Source organism: Anarhichas minor, unplaced genomic scaffold, assembly GCF_050575085.1.
Source record: "Anarhichas minor isolate MPS153535 unplaced genomic scaffold, ASM5057508v1 ptg000021l, whole genome shotgun sequence".
Taxonomy (NCBI): domain Eukaryota; kingdom Metazoa; phylum Chordata; class Actinopteri; order Perciformes; family Anarhichadidae; genus Anarhichas; species Anarhichas minor.
In genome coordinates, this window is record NW_027466467.1 from 529,750 (window position 1) to 541,500 (window position 11,751).

The 11,751-nt window shown below is 47.9% G+C and overlaps 1 protein-coding gene and 1 pseudogene across 1 annotated transcript; both read left to right on the top strand.

The window, feature by feature from the left end:
* The first annotated feature begins 88 nt into the window (after positions 1-88).
* rbm15b (RNA binding motif protein 15B) lies at positions 89-5,287 on the top strand. The gene is made up of 2 exons (XM_076095754.1): positions 89-839; positions 1,482-5,287. Exons 1-2 carry the CDS (start codon positions 310-312, stop codon positions 3,574-3,576), a joined length of 2,625 nt encoding a protein of 874 aa, XP_075951869.1. The 5' UTR covers positions 89-309; the 3' UTR covers positions 3,577-5,287.
* Positions 5,288-10,407: 5,120 nt separating this feature from the next.
* Positions 10,408-10,499, top strand: LOC142955026 (U6 spliceosomal RNA; annotated as a pseudogene).
* Positions 10,500-11,751: the final 1,252 nt, after the last annotated feature.

Genomic DNA, 11,751 nt, shown 5'->3' on the forward strand with positions numbered 1-11,751 from the left:
TTCTATGTCCCAAAAACAAATTGAGCGTGTGACGTCAAGACGTCCGCCGACGTCGCGTCATCGCGCGCTCCGCCCTCCTCGGGGGAAAAGCGCACATTCTTATTGTCCAAGATGGCGGCGTAGGAGCAGACCCCTCATAGGGCTGACATGTTTTTAAACGAGTTTACGCTTTTATTCGGACATTATATGCGAGTATTTAAACGTCCAGGCAGCGGTTAGCGTTTCTTTACCGGAGCGGTCGTCGCCTGCCACGTCGGAATTCGCTGCGCAGGCGCGGGAAAGTTTGAGCTCCCAGCATCCTTTGAAAAGATGAAGAGGCAGGCCGGGAGAGAGACGAGTCCGTCCAGGGCCGCCACTAAACGGATCCGGGAGCGGGAGAGCTCGCGGAGAGAGGAGCTACCGCTCCCGCCGCCTCCGTTGGCTCTGCTGCTGGCGGAGAGCCGGAGCTACCACCGACGGAGCCGGAGCCGGGAGCGAGAGAAACCGCGGCTACGAGAGGAGCGAGCGGCGGAGGTCCACCACCGACACGAGCTCAGCCTCCTCGGTCGCCCGCCGCTGCGAACCACGACGTCGGCGGCGTCAACAGCGTCAACGGCCGCAGTGGAGCAGCAGCTCCCAACCGCCAGACCCGGCACCCTGGAGTACAAGACGCTGCTCATCAGCAACCTGGGCTCGCAGGTGTCGGACGAGCACGTGGAGGACGCGCTGTTTCACGAGTTCAAAAAGTTCGGCGACGTCAGCGTGAAACTGTCGCACACGCCGGAGCTCGGCCGGATCGCATACGTGAATTTCCGGCACCCGGAGGACGCCAAAGAGGCCCGGCACGCCAAATCCTCCAGGTTTGGTTTCATCTTCTTCTTCCTTTCTTTTTTTGATGTTTATTGGCGGATGGTAAATAATGAATTGGTGCATTACCGCCACCAACTGGTCTGGAGTGTGGATCAGGATGTCTAGTAGTTTAGTATAAAACATTAAAATAAAGAGAAGATTAAAGAAACAAAACAACTGGCTCATATTTCAGGTTTGGTTTCTTCTTCTTCTCCTCCTCTTTCTTCCTCCTCCTTCCCTTCCTCCTATTTCTTCCCTTCCTCCTATTTCTTCCCTTCCTCCTATTTCTTCCCTTCCTCCTCCTTCTCTTCTTCCTCCCCTTTCTTCTCTTCTTCCCTTCCTCCTTCCCTTCCTCCTCTTTCTTCTCTTCTTCCTCCTCTTTCTTCTCTTCTTCCTTCTCTTCTTCCTCCTCTATCTTCTTTCTTCTCCTCCTTCTTCCTTCAGTTTAATGGCGGACTACAAACTAACGTTTACGGTGCATTCCGCCACCTAACTACCAGAGTGTGTAACTTCATGACTTGATGACAGTTATCATTTAAACACAATAATAAAGTTATTTATAAATAAGCGTTGAGTCCTGTATGTCCTAATCTTTAATCTACAGAAGGTAACCTCTTCTTTTCTACTTCTACTTCTCTCACTCTTGACTCCAGGTTGGTTCTGGGCGATCGACAGCTTAAAATCGAGCCCATGTACGTGAGGAGGCGGAGCGTGACGCCGCCGCCGGACGCCGGGTATTTGCCCCTCCACGCTCCGTACCCTTACCGGCAACGCTCGGTGTCCCCACCGGGTCCCGGTGTGAGCAGAGACATCCGAGACATCAGAGCTCGACACTATGCCCTGGAGACCCTGGGGCTCAACAGAGAGAGGGAGAGGCTGTTGGATTATTACGGCATGCTGGACGAGAGAGGCCGACCGTATGGCTTCCCTCCGATGCCGGTGGTGGAGGATTTAAAACCAGAGGATGACCAGAGGGCGACCAGCAACCTGTTCATCGGCAACCTGGACGGCAACGTGTCGGAGGCGGAACTGAGGAGAGGGTTCGACAAGTACGGCGTCATCGAGGACGTCGTGATCAAACGGCCGGCACGTGGACAAGGCGGCGCGTACGCTTTCGTGAAGTTCCAGAACCTGGACATGGCCCACCGGGCCAAAGTGGCCATGCAGGGGCGGCTGATGGGGGGCAACCCGATAAAGATCGGCTACGGAAAAGCCAACCCCACCACGCGGCTCTGGGTCGGTGGCCTCGGGTCCGGGAACTCCCTCGCCGCGCTCGCTCGGGAGTTCGACCGCTTTGGAAGTATACGGAACATCGACTACGTGAAGGGGGACAGTTTTGCTTACATTCAGTACGAGAGTTTGGACGCCTCCCAGGCCGCCTGCACCCAGATGAGGGGGTTCCCGTTGGGGGGACCCGAGCGGCGTCTGAGGGTGGACTTTGCTAAAGTCGAGGAGAGCCCCTCTCGGCCGTTTCCCACCGGTTACCAGCCACCCGTCGCAGCCCACTACGAACTCCTCGGAGAGGCTGCCGTCTACAGCCGCCATCGCAGCCTGGAGCGAGAGCTGAGAGGAGCCAGGGACCGCTCGTCACCGCCGCTGCCACCGCCGCCGCCCTCCCACAGCCTCCCACCCCAGAGGGAGAGAGAGAGGGTTGTGTTGGAGAGGGACTACCCAGCCAGCCCCACCCGCAGCCTGGAGAGGAGAACGGTAGGAGTGGAAGCGTTCGGGAGGAGCGCGAGAGGAGCAAGGAGCCGGAGCAGGAGCAGGGAGCGGTGGCTGAAGGAGAGGGAGGAGAGGCGCAGCAGCAGGAGGAGGAGCAGGAGCGCGTCCTCCACCGACCGGCTGATGGAGGAGCGGGGGAAGGAGAGGGGGAGGTCGAGGGTCAGAGGTCAGGGAGGCATCGCCGTGTCTCCCGACGCGAGCCCGGACCGAGCGAGGGTCCGCGCTCCCGACTCCACCACCGAGCCGAGAGACCACTCGCCCGAGAACGGAGGAGGAGGCGGGCGACACTCTGTGGCCGCCAACGAAGAAGATCCGCCGTCCGGCCGCCACCACGGCAGCAAAAGATCCGGCGAGCATCTCAACAACCATCACCATCGAAACAGCGAGGTCGTCGCTGTCGCCGCCGCCGCCGTCTCCGCCGCCGCCGTCCACACGGACACCTCCTCCTCTCCCGGCACGCTGTCTGAGTTCGCCCAGGCATCGCTCGCTAAAACGTGGCACGGCTTCTTCGCCCTCAAGAACAGCAGTTTCCCCGCCAACCTGTACATGCTGGAGGGCGGCTCGTCGTTCTTCAACGCCGTGATGAGGGACACCCGGAAGAAGCCGTCGCCGCAGAGCCAGAACCAGAACCTCCAGAACCAACCGGGCCAGCTGAAGATCGCCCAGCGGCTCCGCATGGACCAGACGCGACTGGACGAGGTGTCGCGCCGCGTCAAGCTCGGGCGTCCCGACGGGTACGCTGTCCTGCTGGCCCTCCAGGGCCCCATCGACCGGCAGGCGGCTCCTGCGGCCCCCGAGCCGGGTCTGCAGGCGCGCTTGCTCCGACACCTGGTGACCTACCTGCGCAACAAGGAGGCGGCCGGCGTCGTGAGCCTGCCGGGCGCTAAAGAAGGAGGACCCGGGGCCATGCTGTACGCGTTCCCCCCCGGAGTGTTCTCGCAGCAGTACCTGCAGGCGGCCAAGAGGACTGTGGGTAATCTGGACGAGGAGCACATGGTCGTCGTGATCGTCAATGACACTAACTGACACTGAGGCGCTTTACGGAGGCACGAACACGACTACACAATACTTCCATGTTGTTGTTTTTAGATGCATTTTATGCTTTTATTCGGTATCCTATCAATGACGCTACATCTCTTATTACTTTATATCACTGAACTTGTCACATTTACAGGTGATGATTTTACGTGACGGGTCATTTTAAACAACACTTAAAGGACGTTAAAGTTCAGTATTCTGCACACACTGTTGCTTTTATACTCTTAAGCTGTAACGTACAAACACTAAACCTTTGGTTGAAATGCTCGTTTACTTCATCTTTTTATCAGGAGATACCAAGTTGTTGTGTATATCACATATATACTCTGAGGTTTTTATACAAAGTGATTGTACTACAATGATATCTGACTCCACAGCCCGTAGAGACAGGAGGGACGTCCTGAACTCGTCCCTGTGACTGTATATTTTAACATCGATCTGTGTTTTTATCAATGAACCATTCCAGTTGTTTCTGTTCTTTTAAAGGTGCGAGTGTGTTGTTGCATGCAGGAGAAGAGAAGAAGAAGTTATGTTTTGTCTCTGTTTGCTGGAGGTCACGTGATCAGCTGTCATACTGGTGCGAGGTCCGATCATCACGGTTCGGATTTTATATTGTATACAGACTTCTTCTTAGATCTGAATGCATCGATCCATCCGTCTCTCATCCATCCTCCTGGTTTTCTTTACCTTGTTTTAAAGTGTTTGTATGATGGCTCGTCTCACAGTCAGTGTTCTACTTCAGTAGATGTTCTGCTGTGGATTCATTTAGAATGTTTTCATCTCTTTACTCTCTGTCAGACGGACCTGAAGCTGTTCTCTATGATCTCTACACACACACACACACACACACACACACACACACACACACACACACACACACACACACACACACACACCAGACTCCATCCACATAAAGAGTGGTTTAACCTCAGAGCACCGGAGCAGCAGCTCTCCTGCTGCCTCCATCTCTGACTGCGTTTGTTATTGTGTGACTCTGGTGATTTAAAGGTTTTGGGTTTAACGGGTTTGTTCAGATTCACATAAAGATGTTTTTGTTTGATGGTTTTGAAGAGAACAAAGACTGATACGCCGGTTTATGTTCTCCGTCTGACAGCGAGGTAAAGAGGTGAAAACATTCTAAATATAACGTTCATTTAAACTGATATAGATTGTTTTAGGAGTCTAGAATACGTCCACAGCAGAACATTACTGAGAAGAACCGTCATACCAACACACTTTAAAACATCAGTACTGTCCCTTTAAATGCATCCTCATTTACACCTTTGATTACTTCTAGAAATATTCAAACACATGGGTGGTAATTTAATTTAAACTCATTTCAGTCATTCTTAAAGTCACCGAGTCTGTTTTTATCCAACTGGAGCAGAAGTGATGAAGAGTGATGAAGAGAATAAAGAAGAACGAGACGGAAGTTAAACATGTTTTTATTTTATTCTCTTTCATTTCTATTTGTTTTCTTACACGAGGAGCTAAAATACACAACTAGACTCAACTGATTTATCTTTTATTGATTCAGAATTCGTTCTTTAAAACGTCAGAAGAAAAGTACATTTTTCCTCATTTTTAAAGTAGATTGTTCTTCTAAAGTGAATATTTTCTGGTTTCTCTCGTCTGACGATAAACTAAATATTTGTTCATGTTGAGCTTTAAAGAAACACTGATTTACATGTTTATACCATTTCTGACCTTTTATAGATCAAACGACTGATCGATCATAAAATAATGAACAATAAGAATCATCTTTAGTTATTACACTGAAATCTTCCTGTCGACAAGTTCAACTTCATTTGTACTTCTTTCATTCACTTACTTCAGAGTTAATCCGGTACATTTAAATACAGCTTTAGTATATTTGTACTCGTAGTATTTCCATTTTCTACTTCATTACGTTCCAGAAGTACATATTGTACTTTGTTTACTCCTCTTTGTTTATCTGACGGTTAATTATTTGTCAAACAATCATGCTCATAAAAACAAAGTAGTTTTATTCTGGAAATGAGTCGTTAAGTTTTCTCGTAGAAAAAGTGAAACATCTGCAAAAAAGTGAAGTCGTAATATTTCAGTTTTCATTTTAAATCAACTTGTTTCATCATTTGTCATTTTTAATCTTGTTTAAAGACACAAACTAAAGTTTTATGACTCAGAGACAAAAGACTTCTGCTTTTTGCAGATGAAAAACTTTATTGAGAGTTAAAACTTTGACAAACTGCAACAGAAGATGCTGCTCACACGTTTACTCATCTTATAATCCTTTAATATTTAATAACATTGTGAAGCATCGTGAGTACTTTTACTTTTCCTACTTAAAGTAGAATTTGCTCTCAATGCTTTCGTACATTTTATATTTGATGTGTTTTACTTGTAAAGGAGTATTATATAAATGTGGTAATACTTTTTCCACCACTGGAAGTAACATGTTCACACATGGATCGATGTTTTTACTTTATTTCCTAAAAGTACGTTTAGTGTTCTTCATCTCGACACACGCAGCGTCTAATTTATTAGTTTTTGGTTCTAAAGTCGCTCCATCCAGCTACATTATTATTATTATTATTATTATCATTATCATTATTATTATTATCATTATTATTATTATTATTATTATTATTATCATTATTATTATTATTATTATCATTATTATTATTATAATTATAATTATTATCATTATTATTATTATAATTATTATTATAATTATTATTATAATTATTATATTATTATTAAGCGGTTATGAATCTGTGGCTCGAATGTGTTTTATCAGAATAACAACTGGTTGAAACTGAACGATAATCAGCCTGAAGAGCTTCAACGTGTCCTGGAACCCAAATGGAAACTCAATAAATGAGGTCACGTGACCTAACGTGTTGCTGAATGTTCATCACGGCCTGTAAATAAAGTTTTGTACAAAACGCGGTTAAAGAAAGCTAAAGATAAGACTTTATATCCTGAATAAACTGGTTTATGAGCGATGACGTCACTCAGGCCTGCAGCTCAAACACACAGATTCCCTCTTTGTTTGTCTGTGCGTCAACATATTAAATGTGTATTCTGTAGTAAAATAAAATGTAATAAACATTTAACAAATGTACATTAAGTATACTCACTTGTATGAATTTTCAGCTTGATAGAAATCAAGAAAATAATCAACAGATTTAATAGTTAAATAATTAGTTAACAGTTCCAAATGAGCAAACAGTGAAAATTCTGCTTTTACATAAATACACGAGTAAAACAAATCTATTGATATAATATGAAATAATATCACGTTTCACTGCCTTTGTGCCACAAAGCCACACTGAACAAACGGCTCTAAACGATAGTGACGGCACACAATGGGTTAAACTAAGTGAACGTAAAACAACGCTGACTGTGATGTTGTTTGATTGGTTATTCTAGGTGTCAGTCAGCCACACTTGCGCTAATTGGTTGCAGGTAAAGCAGGGGGCGGGGTGAAGAGACCCTCTCTCTTTGGGGAGTGCTCCGTGTAGAGTCACACTGATGACTGTCAGAACGGATTTACAGCCATGCTGGAGGGAAGGATTCGCAGAGGGAGTGAGTGCCTCTTTCCTCAATATATTATATCTGTGTTGGGTAAATCAAATTACATGTAATCAGATAAACACAGTTTTTAGAGTTCAGACTGCCGGGTCATTGTATGGAAGACCTCCTTCGTGTGTTGATGAGTGAACCAGTGAGTGTTGAACATATCCACCCTGTCCTCTGGGTTTAGGGTTATAAAGAGGTTTTAATTGAGCTTTAACCAGGAGCTCCTGTAGGTTCTTATTCCTCCTGAATGCTGTGATGGTGCTGTGGTGCTGTGGTGATGAGGTACCTGTAATGTACTCTACTAACAGCAGACGGGGAGTATGTGTGTGGTTACAAATGGGAGGTCAGAGGTCACCACTGTAGGGTTAGTCTGCTGAAATGTCCTGTGAGATTTTCTAAGAACGGTCCTAGAGCCCCCTCTGCTGGCCAAAGATAGGAACCGCACTCTGACAGCCGCGTTGAAATCCTCCTGTGTGCTACAGATTCTATGAGACCTCAACAACTGTGACGTAATCAAGCCTGCATGAGTGTGTTTCGGGTGGAAACAGAGCGCGTGCGTCTGTCTCTTTAACGAACACGTTTACATCCAGTGTGTGAGTCTCATGGAACCCGTCAGAAAGTCAAATTAGGAAAATTCTCCATTAAATTGAAAGTGATTTTTGGTCAAACGGATCTCTGACAGCTGTAGTGACTCTTTGTCTGCTCTGTTTTTGTTTGGGTTTCTTACGGCTTGTATCTCCTCTTTGATGTCAACACTAGTATCGAGTCTATAATATCAATAGTGAACCGGATTAAGTTGTGAGGAACGTGAAGTGTTTTCACTGTATCGACATGACGGTACGTGTGATGTAACGGGGTGTGTGGTGGAGAGAGGCCTGAGGGGGGGGGGGGGGGGGTCGACCTGGAGGGACCTCCTGTGGTTCGCTCCACTTCGTGGGGTCCTTGTGGATTCTAGGCAGCATATAGATTAATCTGGCTCTGGGTTCCGAGCTGCCCAAATGATGAATTATTTTCTCGTAGAGAGTTTGGATGATTTTATTCATAATTGTGAGTTTGTGAAACTACACTGGACATTTAAATAATCGTGTATAGATGAGAGCAGCGGTGATAACGCTTCTAAAAGTTGTGTTTTAATTAAAATAAGAGCTCACTGGTGTGTTGGTTGAAAGCTTCTCTAGTCTAAACTCACGATGAAAAATATCATAATTCATGTTTTTAGAGGTGATAATTCTTTATAAAAAGGCAAACCACGTGTACATTGTGATCTTTTTTTAATGTAATACAGTCTGGCGGTTATACTTCATCAATGCATATGAAGGAGACATGCATATAAATGAGTAGTTCGTGTTCCATGCAGTACTTTGTGTGTTTCCCTCCATGTTCTGCAGTCAGACCACAGCCTCACTCCATAGACCGGCCACAGAGCGACACCTGCTGGTGAGTCGGTGAAACTGCACCGGCATTTTTTTTCAATGAAAACAGGAAGAACATCATGTGAAAATACTAGAGAACAGCGTTTATTCAGTGGAATAAAACCAGTCGCGCTTGTTAAACACACACATGTGGAGTCTAGAATGAGTCTGAATGAGGTGGACTACATGTCCCTCTTGTCCCCTTCAGTCCTGATCATGTTTAGAACACAGACTGGACATAAAGAGGTTCAGGGTTCTTCATAGAAAGTCCTGAACAGTTTATCTGCAGCAGAACAACACGATGAAGACATAAAGCTCCAGATGTGACTCTGTGTTGTTTCCTCTTGGTTCGTCTCTCCTCTCCCACAGCTTCTGGTCTCAGCTTCTGGTCTCAGGCTCGTGTCTCGTTTATCCTCAGACCATCTCCGTCCTCTGGAGTGTCCGAGTCAGCAGAAACCTTCAGCAGCTCCACGAGTCCTTCGTTCAGAGCGTCCGGCTGAAAGAGCCGGTCAGGGTTAGGGTAGGTCACGTGTCTGTGTGTCCTCCCCCTCCCCCGTCTCTCTCTCTCTCTGTGTGTCCTCCCCCCTCCCTGTCTCTCTCTCTCTGTGTGTCCTCCCCCCTCCCTGTCTCTCTCTCTGTGTGTCCTCCCCCCTCCCCGTCTCTCTCTCTGTGTGTCCTCCCCCTCCCCCGTCTCTCTCTCTCTCTGTGTGTCCTCCCCCCTCCCCGTCTCTCTCTCTCTGTGTCCTCCCCCTCCCCGTCTCTCTCTCTCTCTGTGTGTCCTCCCCCCTCCCCGTCTCTCTCTCTGTGTGTCCTCCCCCTCCCCGTCTCTCTCTCTCTGTGTGTCCTCCCCCTCCCCGTCTCTCTCTCTCTGTGTGTCCTCCCCCTCCCCGTCTCTCTCTCTCTCTGTGTGTCCTCCCCCCTCCCCGTCTCTCTCTCTGTGTGTCCTCCCCCTCCCCGTCTCTCTCTCTCTGTGTGTCCTCCCCCTCCCCGTCTCTCTCTCTCTGTGTGTCCTCCCCCTCCCCGTCTCTCTCTCTCTGTGTCCTCCCCCTCCCCGTCTCTCTCTCTCTCTGTGTGTCCTCCCCCCTCCCCGTCTCTCTCTCTGTGTGTCCTCCCCCTCCCCGTCTCTCTCTCTCTGTGTGTCCTCCCCCCTCCCCGTCTCTCTCTCTCTGTGTCCTCCCCCTCCCCGTCTCTCTCTCTCTCTGTGTGTCCTCCCCGTCTCTCTCTCTGTGTGTCCTCCCCCTCCCCGTCTCTCTCTCTCTGTGTGTCCTCCCCCCTCCCTGTCTCTCTCTCTCTGTGTGTCCTCCCCCTCCCTGTCTCTCTCTCTGTGTGTCCTCCCCCCTCCCTGTCTCTCTCTCTGTGTGTCCTCCCCCTCCCCCGTCTCTCTCTCTCTCTCTGTGTGTCCTCCCCCTCCCCGTCTCTCTCTCTGTGTGTCCTCCCCCTCCCTGTCTCTCTCTCTGGGTCTATGTCTGTCCTCAGAGCCCGGCCGGGGGTTAGTGTGGGGGTCTGTGAGGAATGCAGGCGGAGCTGTGAGTAGATCCTTTTGTCCTCTCGTCTTCAGCTCACCAATCCTGTCTGACTGACGTCAGTGCTCGTTGACTGTATTTCCCATCAGCCTCGTGGGCTCCTCAGCAGGGCAGACGGGACCTGAAGTGGGTCAGACTGTTTCAGACCAGATTCTGGAGCCGGTGAAGGGTTCAGGGTTCACAGCGCAGCACCCATACCTCTTCATACTTGTGTTTTCTGACCATGGGGCTCCCTCACGAGCCCCATGCTCTGCTACCCTCCCTAGAATGTCTACCCGGGTCTGGACCTATAAGAACCCCCCAGGAACACTGGTCCTTTGAGTTATTTCGATAGCTCATACTTAAAATTGGAACGATACAGAGAAGATTAGCATGGCCCCTGCGTGAAGGATAGGATATTGCTCATTGTTCTCTGTGGGAGGAGGAGGGAGGAAAGGGGTGTTTTTGCTCCTGTGCATCTGGTGGGATGCAGAAGGTCAGCGGTTCGATCCCCGCCAACGGCAAAGCGAGAGGATGACACGCAAACTCGTGAGGCGTTCAATTTTGCTGAAAATGATGATTTCTTTATCAATACTTTTCATATTTTTTTCATATTTGGGGGGAAACAGCGCCACCGTGGCCGCTGTCGGTACTGTAGTCGTACTGCAGCAGCAGAGCAGAGCTCCTTCACTGCGGTTAGGGTCAGTTAGTTAGTTATTTAGAGCCGTGGCTTTCTTGTGAAAGTCACGAGGAGCACGGGCACACGGGGAGCATCTAAAAAGACCTTGGATTTTCTTCATTGGAAAGCATAACTTGTCCATAATACTGGACGTTTAATTTGGGTACGGTATGAATCATGAACCTGTCCACGGCTGGCCTCCCTTTGTTACACCACAGCAGTGTACATTAAAGTAGAGGTGAAACCCTTTATGATCACATCCCCGCTAATATTGCAGTTATTTAATAAGATACGATATTTGAGATACCTTTTGGAAATGATGTATTTCATCATTTCTGTATTTGAGATATATACCTTTTGTTTGAGACACAAACCTTTGGGACAGAATCATAATGTTTAACGAGTAGAAATTGTGGGACTCGGAGCATTTTGTTCGTAAAGATCACAGAATACTTTCCTGCTCCGCTCCACTCTGACCGAGATGTCATCACTCTAGCGCTGAACATTCCGTGCAATACACAAATTTTCCTGAGACTTAATCTGTGACTTAATGGAAACTGTGCTAGCTATCAAAATGTCCATTTGGCTCAATAAATTGCAGCGTTTTTGTCTACGTTTTAAACTTTGAATCATGTTTCTACGTTAAAGTACGGCTAGTCAATATGGGCCCAAATTCAAGTGTTTTATTTGCTCTCTTCACGCCGAAACCCCATTCAAGTGAATGGAGGAATTTTGCTCCGTTGTTCGCGATTTTCGGGAAAACCGCTGGGCGAATCTCTCTAAAAAATACTTAGCACACGATTCCCGATCAGGCCACACGTTTTGATGTATTTTTTGTTGCGCAGGTGTTGGCAACGCTGTGTGAGGAGAAGCGCGGCAAACTGTCTGGAAGAAGATGATGATTAAGACCGATGGATTATAGTCAGTGTGCTGTAGCACTGAATTATATTATAATCATAATACACAACAAAAGTGAAGCGATGTGGTTCCTTGCCAAAAATAACAA

Coding starts and splice junctions, on each gene's coding strand:
- rbm15b (XM_076095754.1), top strand. CDS start 310: ATGAAGAGGCAGGCCGGGAGAGAGACGAGTCCGTCCAGGGCCGCCACT. Junction 840..1,481: donor CGGCACGCCAAATCCTCCAG/GTTTGGTTTCAT, acceptor TCTTGACTCCAG/GTTGGTTCTGGGCGATCGAC.